This window comes from Lepisosteus oculatus, chromosome 5 (genome assembly GCF_040954835.1).
Source record: "Lepisosteus oculatus isolate fLepOcu1 chromosome 5, fLepOcu1.hap2, whole genome shotgun sequence".
NCBI lineage: Eukaryota > Metazoa > Chordata > Actinopteri > Semionotiformes > Lepisosteidae > Lepisosteus > Lepisosteus oculatus.
Genome location: NC_090700.1, coordinates 40,280,170 through 40,291,714, shown reverse-complemented (window position 1 = coordinate 40,291,714; position 11,545 = coordinate 40,280,170). Strand labels below are relative to the sequence as shown.

The window sequence follows — 11,545 nt, the reverse complement described above, 5'->3', positions numbered from 1 at the left end:
TTATAAATGTTATGACAGAAACCAAGTTTTTAACTTGTTTGAAAGTGTGATACAGTGTGGGTATATTTCTATTTTACATAATGTAATTTAGGAGCTGTACAGGCAAGCACTGCAGCTAAAGTAGTTACTGTCTCTGTCCAGCAGAAGGCGATGTCAGTTGTCAGGGCCCTTGGCAGTCCTGATGCAACCTGAAGAGTAAGGCAACACAGTAGATCAGTAGAGCTGATTATTCCACCAGGTGCAGCAAAGGTGAAGAGAGGCTATCGCAACGTTCAGTAAGTGTGATGGAAAAAGTAGAACTTGGTTCTATTCTTGCAGATTTGACATGCAACATTTAGAGAGCTGGGCAGCCAGAAAAAAACAATCGTATCAAGCCTGTTATTTGGAGTCTTTAGGGTCTACCCCACTCTGAGTCCCTGTGCCCACACAGTGTACCTGCGCTGATGGACTGGCTTGCTTTTGATTGGAATGGAAAGCGGCAGCTGTGTGCCACTGTATGACGGGGCTGTCGAGAGTGATCTCCTTCTGCCCTGCGCTGGTGCGGTCTGATGTTCACAACTACCGCTCAGATGCCTACATCTGGATTAGTGCAATTTAATATTTTCTGCAAACTTCATGTTAAAAAAATATCTAAACCTTGCGATTTTGAGCATCAATGCTGTGTGTTTCTGTTGTTGCAGGTAGAGGTGGGGCGGAGCCGGTACAGGTGTGTTTCTGTTGTTGCAGGTAGAGGTGGGGCGGGGCCGGTACAGGTGTGTTTCTGTTGTTGCAGGTAGAGGTGGGGCGGGGCCGGTACAGGTGTGTTTCTGTTGTTGCAGGAAGAGGAGGCGCGGGGCCGGTACAGGTGTGTTTCTGTTGTTGCAGGTAGAGGAGGCGCGGGGCCGGTACAGGTGTGTTTCTGTTGTTGCAGGAAGAGGAGGCGCGGGGCCGGTACAGGTGTGTTTCTGTTGTTGCAGGTAGAGGAGGCGTGGGGCCGGTACAGGTGTGTTTCTGTTGTTGCAGGTAGAGGTGGGGCGGGGCCGGTACAGGTGTGTTTCTGTTGTTGCAGGTAGAGGTGGGGCGGGGCCGGTACAGGTGTGTTTCTGTTGTTGCAGGTAGAGGTGGGGCGGGGCCGGTACAGGTGTGTTTCTGTTGTTGCAGGTAGAGGTGGGGCGGGGCAGGTACAGGTGTGTTTCTGTTGTTGCAGGTAGAGGTGGGGCGGGGCCGGTACAGGTGTGTTTCTGTTGTTGCAGGTAGAGGTGGGGCGGGGCCGGTACAGGTGTGTTTCTGTTGTTGCAGGTAGAGGTGGGGCGGGGCCGGTACAGGTGTGTTTCTGTTGTTGCAGGTAGAGGGGGGGCGGGGCCGGTACAGGTGTGTTTCTGTTGTTGCAGGTAGAGGAGGCGTGGGGCCGGTACAGGTGTGTTTCTGTTGTTGCAGGTAGAGGTGGGGCGGGGCCGGTACAGGTGTGTTTCTGTTGTTGCAGGTAGAGGTGGGGCGGGGCAGGTACAGGTGTGTTTCTGTTGTTGCAGGTAGAGGAGGGGCGGGGCCGGTACAGGTGTGTTTCTGTTGTTGCAGGTAGAGGAGGCGTGGGGCCGGTACAGGTGTGTTTCTGTTGTTGCAGGTAGAGGTGGGGCGGGGCCGGTACAGGTGTGTTTCTGTTGTTGCAGGTAGAGGTGGGGCGGGGCAGGTACAGGTGTGTTTCTGTTGTTGCAGGTAGAGGGGGGGCGGGGCCGGTACAGGTGTGTTTCTGTTGTTGCAGGTAGAGGTGGGGCGGGGCCGGTACAGGTGTGTTTCTGTTGTTGCAGGTAGAGGTGGGGCGGAGCCGGTACAGGTGTGTTTCTGTTGTTGCAGGTAGAGGAGGCGTGGGGCCGGTACAGGTGTGTTTCTGTTGTTGCAGGTAGAGGTGGGGCGGGGCCGGTACAGGTGTGTTTCTGTTGTTGCAGGTAGAGGTGGGGCGGGGCCGGTACAGGTGTGTTTCTGTTGTTGCAGGTAGAGGAGGGGCGGGGCCGGTACAGGTGTGTTTCTGTTGTTGCAGGTAGAGGTGGGGCGGGGCCGGTACAGGTGTGTTTCTGTTGTTGCAGGTAGAGGTGGGGCGGGGCCGGTACAGGTGTGTTTCTGTTGTTGCAGGTAGAGGTGGGGCGGGGCCGGTACAGGTGTGTTTCTGTTGTTGCAGGTAGAGGAGGGGCGGGGCCGGTACAGGTGTGTTTCTGTTGTTGCAGGTAGAGGTGGGGCGGGGCCGGTACAGGTGTGTTTCTGTTGTTGCAGGCTGTCCTTAATGTGCTCCACTTTCCACATGAGTGGGATAAGAACCGCACAGCTCTTGTGTCCTTATTCCATTGCTAGGTGACTAATTCCAATAAACTGATCTGGGAGTTTGTGCATACTTCCTCCTCAAACCCCCACCTCCTGATCTACCTTTTTTCTTGGACAGTAGCAAACCCAATCCCGATCGCATCCCAATCCCATTACAGGATAAACACAAACACCTTCACTGGAGCAGATGGCCTTGATTAGTAGGTCAGTGTCTCACACACTAACTCCAGGCTCCTAGGTGGAAGAAAACTATTCCTGATGAGAAATTTGTCTTCTGGGGAGCCTCTGCAGTGAATTGGACATACAAAGTCACTCCAACAATCCCATTTGGATTTAGTCCATTTGGCTATTTTCCTGTAGATATTTGATAGAAATCCATAGAAACGTTTCTTAAATGGTAGTCAAATTGGTATGCTTAAAAAATATGTACATTAGTGTTAATAAACATTAATCCATTTTCAGTCTACTTGTCCTTCTGAGGAGCATGCATTTATAAATATATTCTCTGAATATTCACTTTATATTAAAAATATGTAACTAAAATCAATAGAAATATAATGTTGGACATGAATTTCTTTATTCCAAAAGACCATCCTCAGCTTCCAGCCTCACAGAGCCATAAAAAAACATAAGATCTTCTGTTCTCATTTTTAAGATTAGCTCTTTTACCTACCTTTTCTTATCCCAAAGGATTGTGGGAGTAAGAACAAGCTACCGGGATATGTTGTAGAAGCCGATATCCAGGTTTCTTTCAGGGAGTAGCTGGATGAGGTCCTAGGATCACTTAGGTACTAAATACCAAACAGACTAGATGGGCCAAATAGCCTCCTCTAGTTTGTAACCTGATTTTTGTAACATGTTTAACATGTCTTCGAGGTCTTGAAAGACGAATGTGACTGAAAGTGTGGTTCCCTGGTAACACAGAACAAGAGATACAAGAGTATTCAAAAACCGCCAGCTTGTCAGGTACTTTGGCTAAACAGCTGAAAGGTGAAAGAGAATACGAAAGAGAGAGGAGTGGGCAATTTGATTGCTTGTTTCAGTAATTAGGCTGTATAACTGCCAGCTGGGCTGGTCTCAGGTACCAGTGGACACCATGGGATAGGGTTTGACAGCACAGCTTCCCTTCTTTTGAGGTTCGAAGAGAAGGTGAAGTGGGGCTGAAGTGTTCCCCATTTCCACCCTGAGGTGCCAATCCCATCAGCTGTGTGGCATTTGCAGGGATTGTGGATTAAGAGGAGCTGGCTCCGGGTTCTTACTCACAGCTTGTTAGTGTGTATTTGGCTGGTAATCGGATAAGAGCCGGAGATTCGGTTGGTTCCAAGTTCTTCCAATCCAGCACTGCCCTGTCCCTGAGTGTGCGGGCCTCTGGCAGGACCTCAGACACGGACAGTCCTCACAGGCAGGATGGAGAGCTCTCTCTGCTGGTTTAGCTTTCTTGAAGCTCAGGTTAAAGTCTGTGCATGCCAGTCCTAAACTTCCTTGAAAGTTGTCTTGGATCAACTTGTCCTTTTAAAAAATGGGTAAAAAATGCTCTTATTAAAATGCCTCAGTAGAGTTGCCATTAAAGATGTTTATTTTTCCGTACATTTGTGTAAAGAACCATGAAATTGACAGGCAAAAGCAAACACATGGTATGAGTATGGTATGCACCAGAGACTGCGGAAACACAGTGCAGGTCACTCAGTAACACTGTGTGAGGATATGCTCCTTGTGGCCAGCGTGTCTCTTGACCTGCTCTGTTTATCAGCATGGGCAGCAATGTTCAGTGTGGGGTCTCAGTCGCTGAGATGTGATCCATTAGGATTGTAACAGACGCACAAGGCTATTAGCTAAATAAGGAAAACCTGCGTAAGTGTGTAAGTGATGGGAGATTTGGAAGCTGAGGGTTTGTGTCTTTTAGAGGACAGGGGAAAACAGTTGATTGGCTTCTGGACACGTGGGACTGGGAATCAGTTTGTCGCTGTTAATTTAAAGGATTGACTTTCAAGGTTTTTGCTCCAGTCTGAAATTAAATTGATTTTGTATGAACACATCCATGCATGTATTCATACAGTACAAATAAACGTTGCTTTGGGATTTTAGGAGGACTGAAGCAGAGACAGAAAGATGAGAACAGATTTTGTGCCACAGCACAGGTCACTCCTCTTTTCCTGTAAATGCCTCAAACACCTTGCAGCCTTCAAGACAGAAAAGCTTCCCTTCCTAAACAATCAAAAACCTTTGCAGTTGCAGCAGTGAATAATGAACAGGACTCGGGCAGGAGATAGCTTGCAGGCAGTGTCATTAAAGGCATCTAAGGAGGAGTATGAGATTATTCTGGTCTGTATGAGAGGACACTACCGTGTGTCTTTAGCTCACAGATCACTGACATCCTCTTTAACTCTCAGCTGCACTCAATAGGCTGCCAACAAACCTGTGACGGAGAGGAGAAATGACCTTTGGACAATACCTTATAATTTCCATTCTCTCACAAGCCAAGAGGTCTCTCTATGCTGGCTAATTAGCATCACTGTATTTTCGACAGCACAGTGTACAGTGGGATTACCTGCTGTTGTACAGCAGTGGCACATTAGTTTATAATTGCTAAGTACTAAGTACTGTGGCAGTCAACTACAAACATTAAAAACACAGTAGAGCCTGATAAAAGAAAGCCAAAGAATATTGCAGGATGGTATGGCATGATACTAACTACATAAAACCATGGCAAGTATAGGAAGGGTGTGAGACACGAGAAAATCATGAAAGGGCTCTGCAATGTGAAGCAGCAGAGGGGAGTAGCGGTTGTTCTGGACTTGCAACTGTAAGATACAAGGTGAGTACAAATCCTGGGTTGGACACTGTTGCTGTTCCCTTCAGCAAGGTCCTTGCTCCAGTGAGATACCCAGCTGTGTAGGTGGGTACAAATGTAGGCTGCTTTGGATAAAAATATCAGCCAATTAAATAATAATTTCACCATGGTTACCTGTCCATTCAGTTCTCTTGATCTCAAAATCTTCTTCAACAGAAATCAAAAGTTACTCCAGATATCCTACAGAGACTGTGGCATGTGCAAGACTGAAATGAAGCAGGTCAGCTTGACTCTGGGTGTGCTTTAGAGGAATGTGCCTCGCAGTGAATTGATAGAGTGGTGAGAAGACGTCCTTAGGCAAGGCCGTTGACCCAGATCTTAATTGCAAGGATGTGCCAGAATAAGGTCAATAGCCAGTTGGACTCAAATAAAATACTTACGTAAAGCAGCACGTCACAAAAAAGAGCTTTCGCAGACAGGTCACCCTTGCCCACGTTTCCGGGCGCAGGCGAGCAACGGGGATCACGAGCTGGAGATTGGGGGCACCGGGCGGAAGTACTGGCATCCAGAAAGCTGTGCCTCCAGTGCTTGAGCAGCTGCATGATCAAGGCTGTCCATTTCTCCCTAAACCTGCAAATCTCCCACGGCAATCCCTTTAAGCAAAATTAGAGTCTTAATTTAGGTATGGGCCAGCTAGCTGATTAGGGGCTTCTTAAATCATCAGTTCTTCTCAATCTCCTTCCCCTTGACACGTTCCCCCCCTCGGATTGCGTCAAATCCCTGGTGGCGCTGCTTGAAAATGGTATAAAACCCATGGATGGCACCCTTGGCAGCACACGGTCTAGGCACCACGCCGGTCTGGAGGAGAGGAGCAGGAGCACAGCCGTGAACCAGTCAATTTCCGCCGGTACTGCCTCTGACAAGGCTTTTCCCTTTTTGGTTTCTTTTCTGATTGAATCCCAAATCTGCACGCCCATTACTGAGAGTGGCGTTTTCTTGCTGATCAGGCCACTTTTTACCTCATTCTTCGAAGATTTCTACTCGATTGATTGCTCAGAAACGAGATAGGGATCAAGAAAGAAATTGATCGACCACCTCAAAAATGAATGGCACAGAGGGTAACAATTTCTATGTACCGTTTTCCAACCGAACGGGGTTGGTACGTAGCCCTTTTGAGTATCCCCAATACTACCTGGCGGCACCCTGGAAGTTCTCCACGCTGTGCGCCTACATGTTCCTGCTCATCATGCTGGGCTTCCCCATCAACGGCCTGACGCTCTTGGTCACCTTCAAGCACAAGAAGCTCCGGCAGCCCCTCAACTTCATCCTGGTCAACCTGGCGGTGGCTGGGCTTTTCATGGTGTGCTTTGGCTTCACCATCACCTTCTACTCAGCCATGAACGGCTACTTCGTGTTTGGCCCCATCGGCTGTGCAATTGAGGGCTTCTTCGCCACGCTAGGAGGTGAGGAGGGGTGGAAGAGGGAGGTCATGCCTTAGGGGGAGCCTAAAAGAAGAATAAATTATTCATGTGAAATATCAGAGGAATATGAATTTCCATAAAGAGGCAGAATTATAGAATAATGGTGTGGTTATAAAATGTACAGTGAGATTTCATGTGCACACATGTATACTGTATGAGAAAAGGGGGTATTAATAACGGGGATTATCTGGTACTATAACTGTAGGTTAACTTAATGATCTTTGCACACCTCATAAAATTATAAATTTCCCTTGATGTTCTTTGCACGCCACTGCCTTTTCATGCCAAGGACAGATATCATACTCATTTCTTGGACGAGAGGATGATGGATGTGTGGTACTGTGTTATCTATCTGTCATGTGCCATTCAGATGCTCAGAGACAGCAATGGGTAGAGTGATTACAGCTCTATAAACATTAGGTTTATAGCAATGATCCCTGCCCTGATGCTGGAAAGTGGTGGCAGTGGTTATATGTAGTCCAGTCTGCCCTTTAAACACAATGACCCTCTTTGTTCTGTCTGTCTAGGTGAGGTGGCTCTCTGGTCTCTGGTGGTCCTGGCCATTGAGAGGTACATTGTGGTCTGCAAGCCCATGGGCAACTTCCGCTTCTCCTCCACCCACGCCTTCATAGGCATCATGTTCACCTGGGTTATGGCATTCTCCTGTGCAGCACCCCCCTTGATCGGCTGGTCTAGGTATGCCTTGAGCTCAGGGAACCTCAATGAAGGAGAACACATCAGTATGCGTAATGTTTACTCAGGTTATCTGGTTCTGTTTCTAGGTACATTCCAGAAGGCATGCAGTGTTCCTGTGGGCCTGATTACTACACTATGAACCCCCAGTACAACAATGCCTCCTACGTCATCTACATGTTTGTTGTGCACTTCTTCATTCCTGTCGTTGTCATCTTCTTCTCGTATGGGCGTCTCATTTGCAAAGTCAAGGAGGTAAGCATAGAGCATGGAACACAGCTCATGGGGGGAGGGTAACCAAAAGGTTCTGGATCTGTAGGAATTAAGGTATCTCAGTCAGAGAGAAAAACAGCAGCCAAGTTTCATGTTTGTGTTTGCATTAAAGTTTACTAATCCTTTTTTAAGGCAAAGGGAGGGTAAGGCTGACCAATTTCTATACATGGCATAAGTATACTGATTAAATGGAAAGCTTCTGTGCAAATGTATGGTGGCTAGACTGAGAGTGAGTGGGACTGAGGGTTCCAGAGACACGCCCCCTTGCATCTGGAGGTGTGGCCCTGACTTGGCCTACACTTTTCACTCCTCCAGGCTGCAGCGTCCCAGCAGGAGTCAGCCACGACTCAGAAGGCAGAACGGGAAGTAACGCGCATGGTGATCCTCATGGTGATTGGCTTCCTAACGGCATGGGTACCCTACGCCAGCGTGGCCTTGTGGATCTTCCTGAATCAGGGGGCCGACTTTTCTGCCACCTTCATGACCGTCCCCGCCTTCTTCTCCAAGAGCTCTTCCTTGTACAACCCCATCATCTACGTGCTGCTCAACAAACAGGTACCTCAGACCAGCTTTGACCAGCTGGGGGGCCAGAGGGGCACTTCAGCCCTGCTGCTCTGTGTGCATGAAACATTCCATTCCCCTTCCCTACACCTAAAACCACTGGTGCTTTTCTATTGAAATACACCTGCCTTTATGCACACTATTACTGCCTGTGCCACTGACAAAACCATGGTCCAAATGCTTTTATTTCATTCCATTGATTGATTGATCAGGTGCCACGTTTGTGTAACAAAGTTTGGGAATGCATCAGCGTTATACACAATTTAGTAAAAAACAGTAGATTATGTGAAATATCACAGGAGGTACAATTTTTGGGACACAACTTTAATTTTGTCATTTGTGTTCATGCAAGTATGTGGCTGTGCATGTCTGGACCCTTTGGATGGCAGTGCGGACAGGCTACGGTCTCATTAACCCTTGCTCTCCTCTGCTGTGCTGTCCCTCATCTCCCTTTCCCTCCAGTTCCGGAACTGCATGGTCACCACCATCTGCTGCGGGAAGAACCCCCTGGGTGACGACGAAGTCTCCTCCACAGCGTCCCAGAGCAAGACAGAAGTGTCATCAGTGTCTTCCAGTCAGGTGTCCCCGGCCTAGACCTGGCTCCATCCCTCCCACCAGCCCCTCCCACCACCCCACCCCTCCTGGCTTGTCGATTTGTCTAATTTTCATTTGCATGAACTGCAACCAAAAAGGGAAAAAAAAGAAAAACACATGTATATTTATATGGATATTTTTATTTGTCAATAAAACCAGCAGGCTTGAAAAGGCGATGATCTTTTTGCTTTCGAAGAAACCCACCTGTCATCCACCATTCTATTAGTCCTCCCACTCAGCCCAGCTCCACCGATTCCACAGCTTCGTCTGAAAGAGCTCTGCTCCTCCCTGTTCAGGTTTGCTTTTTACAAAGAAGAAACCATCATTTTTGTAACCAGTTTTCTTTGTGTTTGGTGAGTAGCCTGACAGCCACATGTGCTTTGGGAAAATTAGCATCCTGGATGATATGGAGTAAAGGGGGGTCTCCTAAACAGGTTCAATCAACAACACAAAGAAGAAAAGTCAAGGACACCATTGGCAAGGCATGACGTCATGTTGCTGCAGGCAACCCTGTGCATCTCTGCCAGACACACAGCTCATGTCCTGGCTCTGATGTCCCTGGACAGAGCACCACTCCAAGTGTTTTGAGTTTTGTGTTTTGAGGTTTTTCTTCTAGACATCCTTATGGACGTTCCCCACAGAAAACCAGCAAAGTGTTTCTGCAGATTTCCCACATTTCTGCCCTGGAAGTACTTACTTGGTGTAATGTCTTGAGTGGTCACACTTCTCTGTACTACACTGCCTTCACTGAGCTTCACTGCACTTTGCTGTGTTTGACCATGATTATATATGTATAGGCTGTCAACCATAGAACATTTCAGATATCAGTGTTTCTCTGTTATTTTCTTATGAAGGTACAGGATTTCTGATATTGAGAAAATGATCTGAGGTATCAAAAATTCTGTTCTAAATGCAAATGCTGATACCAATAAAAAGAGCTGTTGATGTTAATGAACTTTTTTTTAACATGATCTGAGGATCTTGGTCACGGCTGGTTTCATTCTCATCAGAAGGCAGCCAAAAGAGAGGGATGTCTATTGAAACAACAACTCGTCGATTACAGAGCGGGGACTTTCTGAGATGCTTGACATGTATCTTTTAGGTGGACACTTAAAAATCTGTGGAAAGAAGTGAGGGGGTAATGAAAGTGAAGGCAGTGGTGAGGGTACTCCTGTGCTCCCTTGGGCTTTGCTTTGATGCTGTGGATCTGGAGACTGACTGACTGGTCATTGACAGAAGCTGTAGAGCCTTCTCCTCCTGGGTCCAGCGGGACACCGGGCTCAGCCAAGCAAAGCCCAATTGAGCTCCATGCACTGCGAATAGCCCCCATAAACCTGGGAGAGCCGGAGCGCAAGCCAACACACATTGAAAGGGAAATCTTGACGTGACTTTCGGGATGTTTTGTATTTCTGCTGTTAGTGACATGGGACTGTGGGATGTCACAGTGCTCTAGGCTGTCCTCTAGGCTCATTCTGTATATCAAAAACTAAAACTCACTCGTCTCCCAAGTCTCCAGGTGTTGCCTGTACAAGAGGCTTCATTTCGGCTCTGCAGGCTGCATATCCGTTTGTTGCTTCTTTCTTGTTTTTATTGGGGTTTTTTGTCACTGTGCGAATGATTCCTTGGTTTGACCATGTCACCATTGCTGTATATATTTTATAAATAACTTGTTTCATGTTGATTTGTAAAATCAAAGGATAGAGGTAAATAGGTAAATAAATGCATGCATCACAACCTGGGGATGTCTGTTTATTAAAATGTGTCTGATGGGAGGGTGAGAAGGTTCTGCTGTTAAGCAAGGCCCATAGAACTCTTTCCCTTCAGGGCCTCAGCATGTCCTGGCCATGGTGAAAAAGAATGTTTTTCCACTCATTTGCATGGTCTGTCATTTAGTCTTACAAGGGACAGAGGCAACAAGGCTCCCCTGTCTAAAAGAAGAAAAAACACTAAGAACAGGCCCTATGACAGCTCATGAGGGGGGGGATCAGTGAGGTCACAAGTCCTCACTACAGACTTGCAGTGGACTAGAGAGTCCAGCCAAAAACTCCAAGAAGAAAACAGAGTCCTCCAAAACTTCAAGTTATCAGCTGCAAGGTCACAGTCAGACAGCTTAGTCTGGTGTGGCTGGGGGGAGGGAGGTTGATGCCATGCTGCAATGGGTCACTTTGTTCTCTTCCTTTCTTTGCAGGAATTAGTTATTTCACTTCCTGCTGTCATACAACAAATAAGGCTACAATTTATATTTTTTTCTAGGAGTGACCGGGGCAGGGGGAGGGAACTTATTTGTGGTGTCAACAGTAGTGTTAACAGAAGCTGGCTGCACACTTTGGCTTGTGCACCAGTAAATAGCATGGGGCCTGTGCTAAGCATGTGACTTAATCCTTTGTAAAAATAGAGGAGCAGCTTACAAAATTTGAGACAACGTGCCACTCAAAACCAAGTGTCTGTACCAAATTAATCCTGGTATTTGGTAACCTTAGTTTTTTAACATCCCTGAGCCATTCAACTGCCACTACGATCCTTTAATGTTTTAATATTAATTAAAATTGCCATTTTGACACTCATTTGCCTCGTTTCCAAGCAAATTGTACAACACATCACAGCTCATGTCACTTTTTCAAGTCTCTCAATATAAGAATCTATTTCTAGAGAACATTAATAAGCCTCTCCTATTGCTGTATTTTAAGATTAATTGAAAATACACTAGTATTTTTAAGCTAGCAAGTACATAATGTTGTACATACGAACATCAGATAAACTTTCATTACAAAAACTTGTATTCTTTACCCAGTGTCCCTTGCAACTCCAGGAAAACGGGAATGACCACTTTTGAATCTTTCGTTTCAGGATATTAATTTCG

General features: G+C 46.8%; 1 protein-coding gene across 1 annotated transcript; it reads left to right on the top strand.

Moving 5' to 3' along the window:
• The first annotated feature begins 5,255 nt into the window (after nucleotides 1-5,255).
• LOC102690995 (green-sensitive opsin) lies at nucleotides 5,256-10,413 on the top strand. The gene is made up of 5 exons (XM_006628473.3): nucleotides 5,256-6,546; nucleotides 7,092-7,260; nucleotides 7,347-7,512; nucleotides 7,846-8,085; nucleotides 8,554-10,413. The coding sequence occupies exons 1-5, from the start codon at nucleotides 6,186-6,188 to the stop codon at nucleotides 8,683-8,685; spliced, it is 1,068 nt and encodes a 355-aa protein (XP_006628536.1). The 5' UTR covers nucleotides 5,256-6,185; the 3' UTR covers nucleotides 8,686-10,413.
• The last annotated feature ends 1,132 nt before the right edge of the window (nucleotides 10,414-11,545 follow it).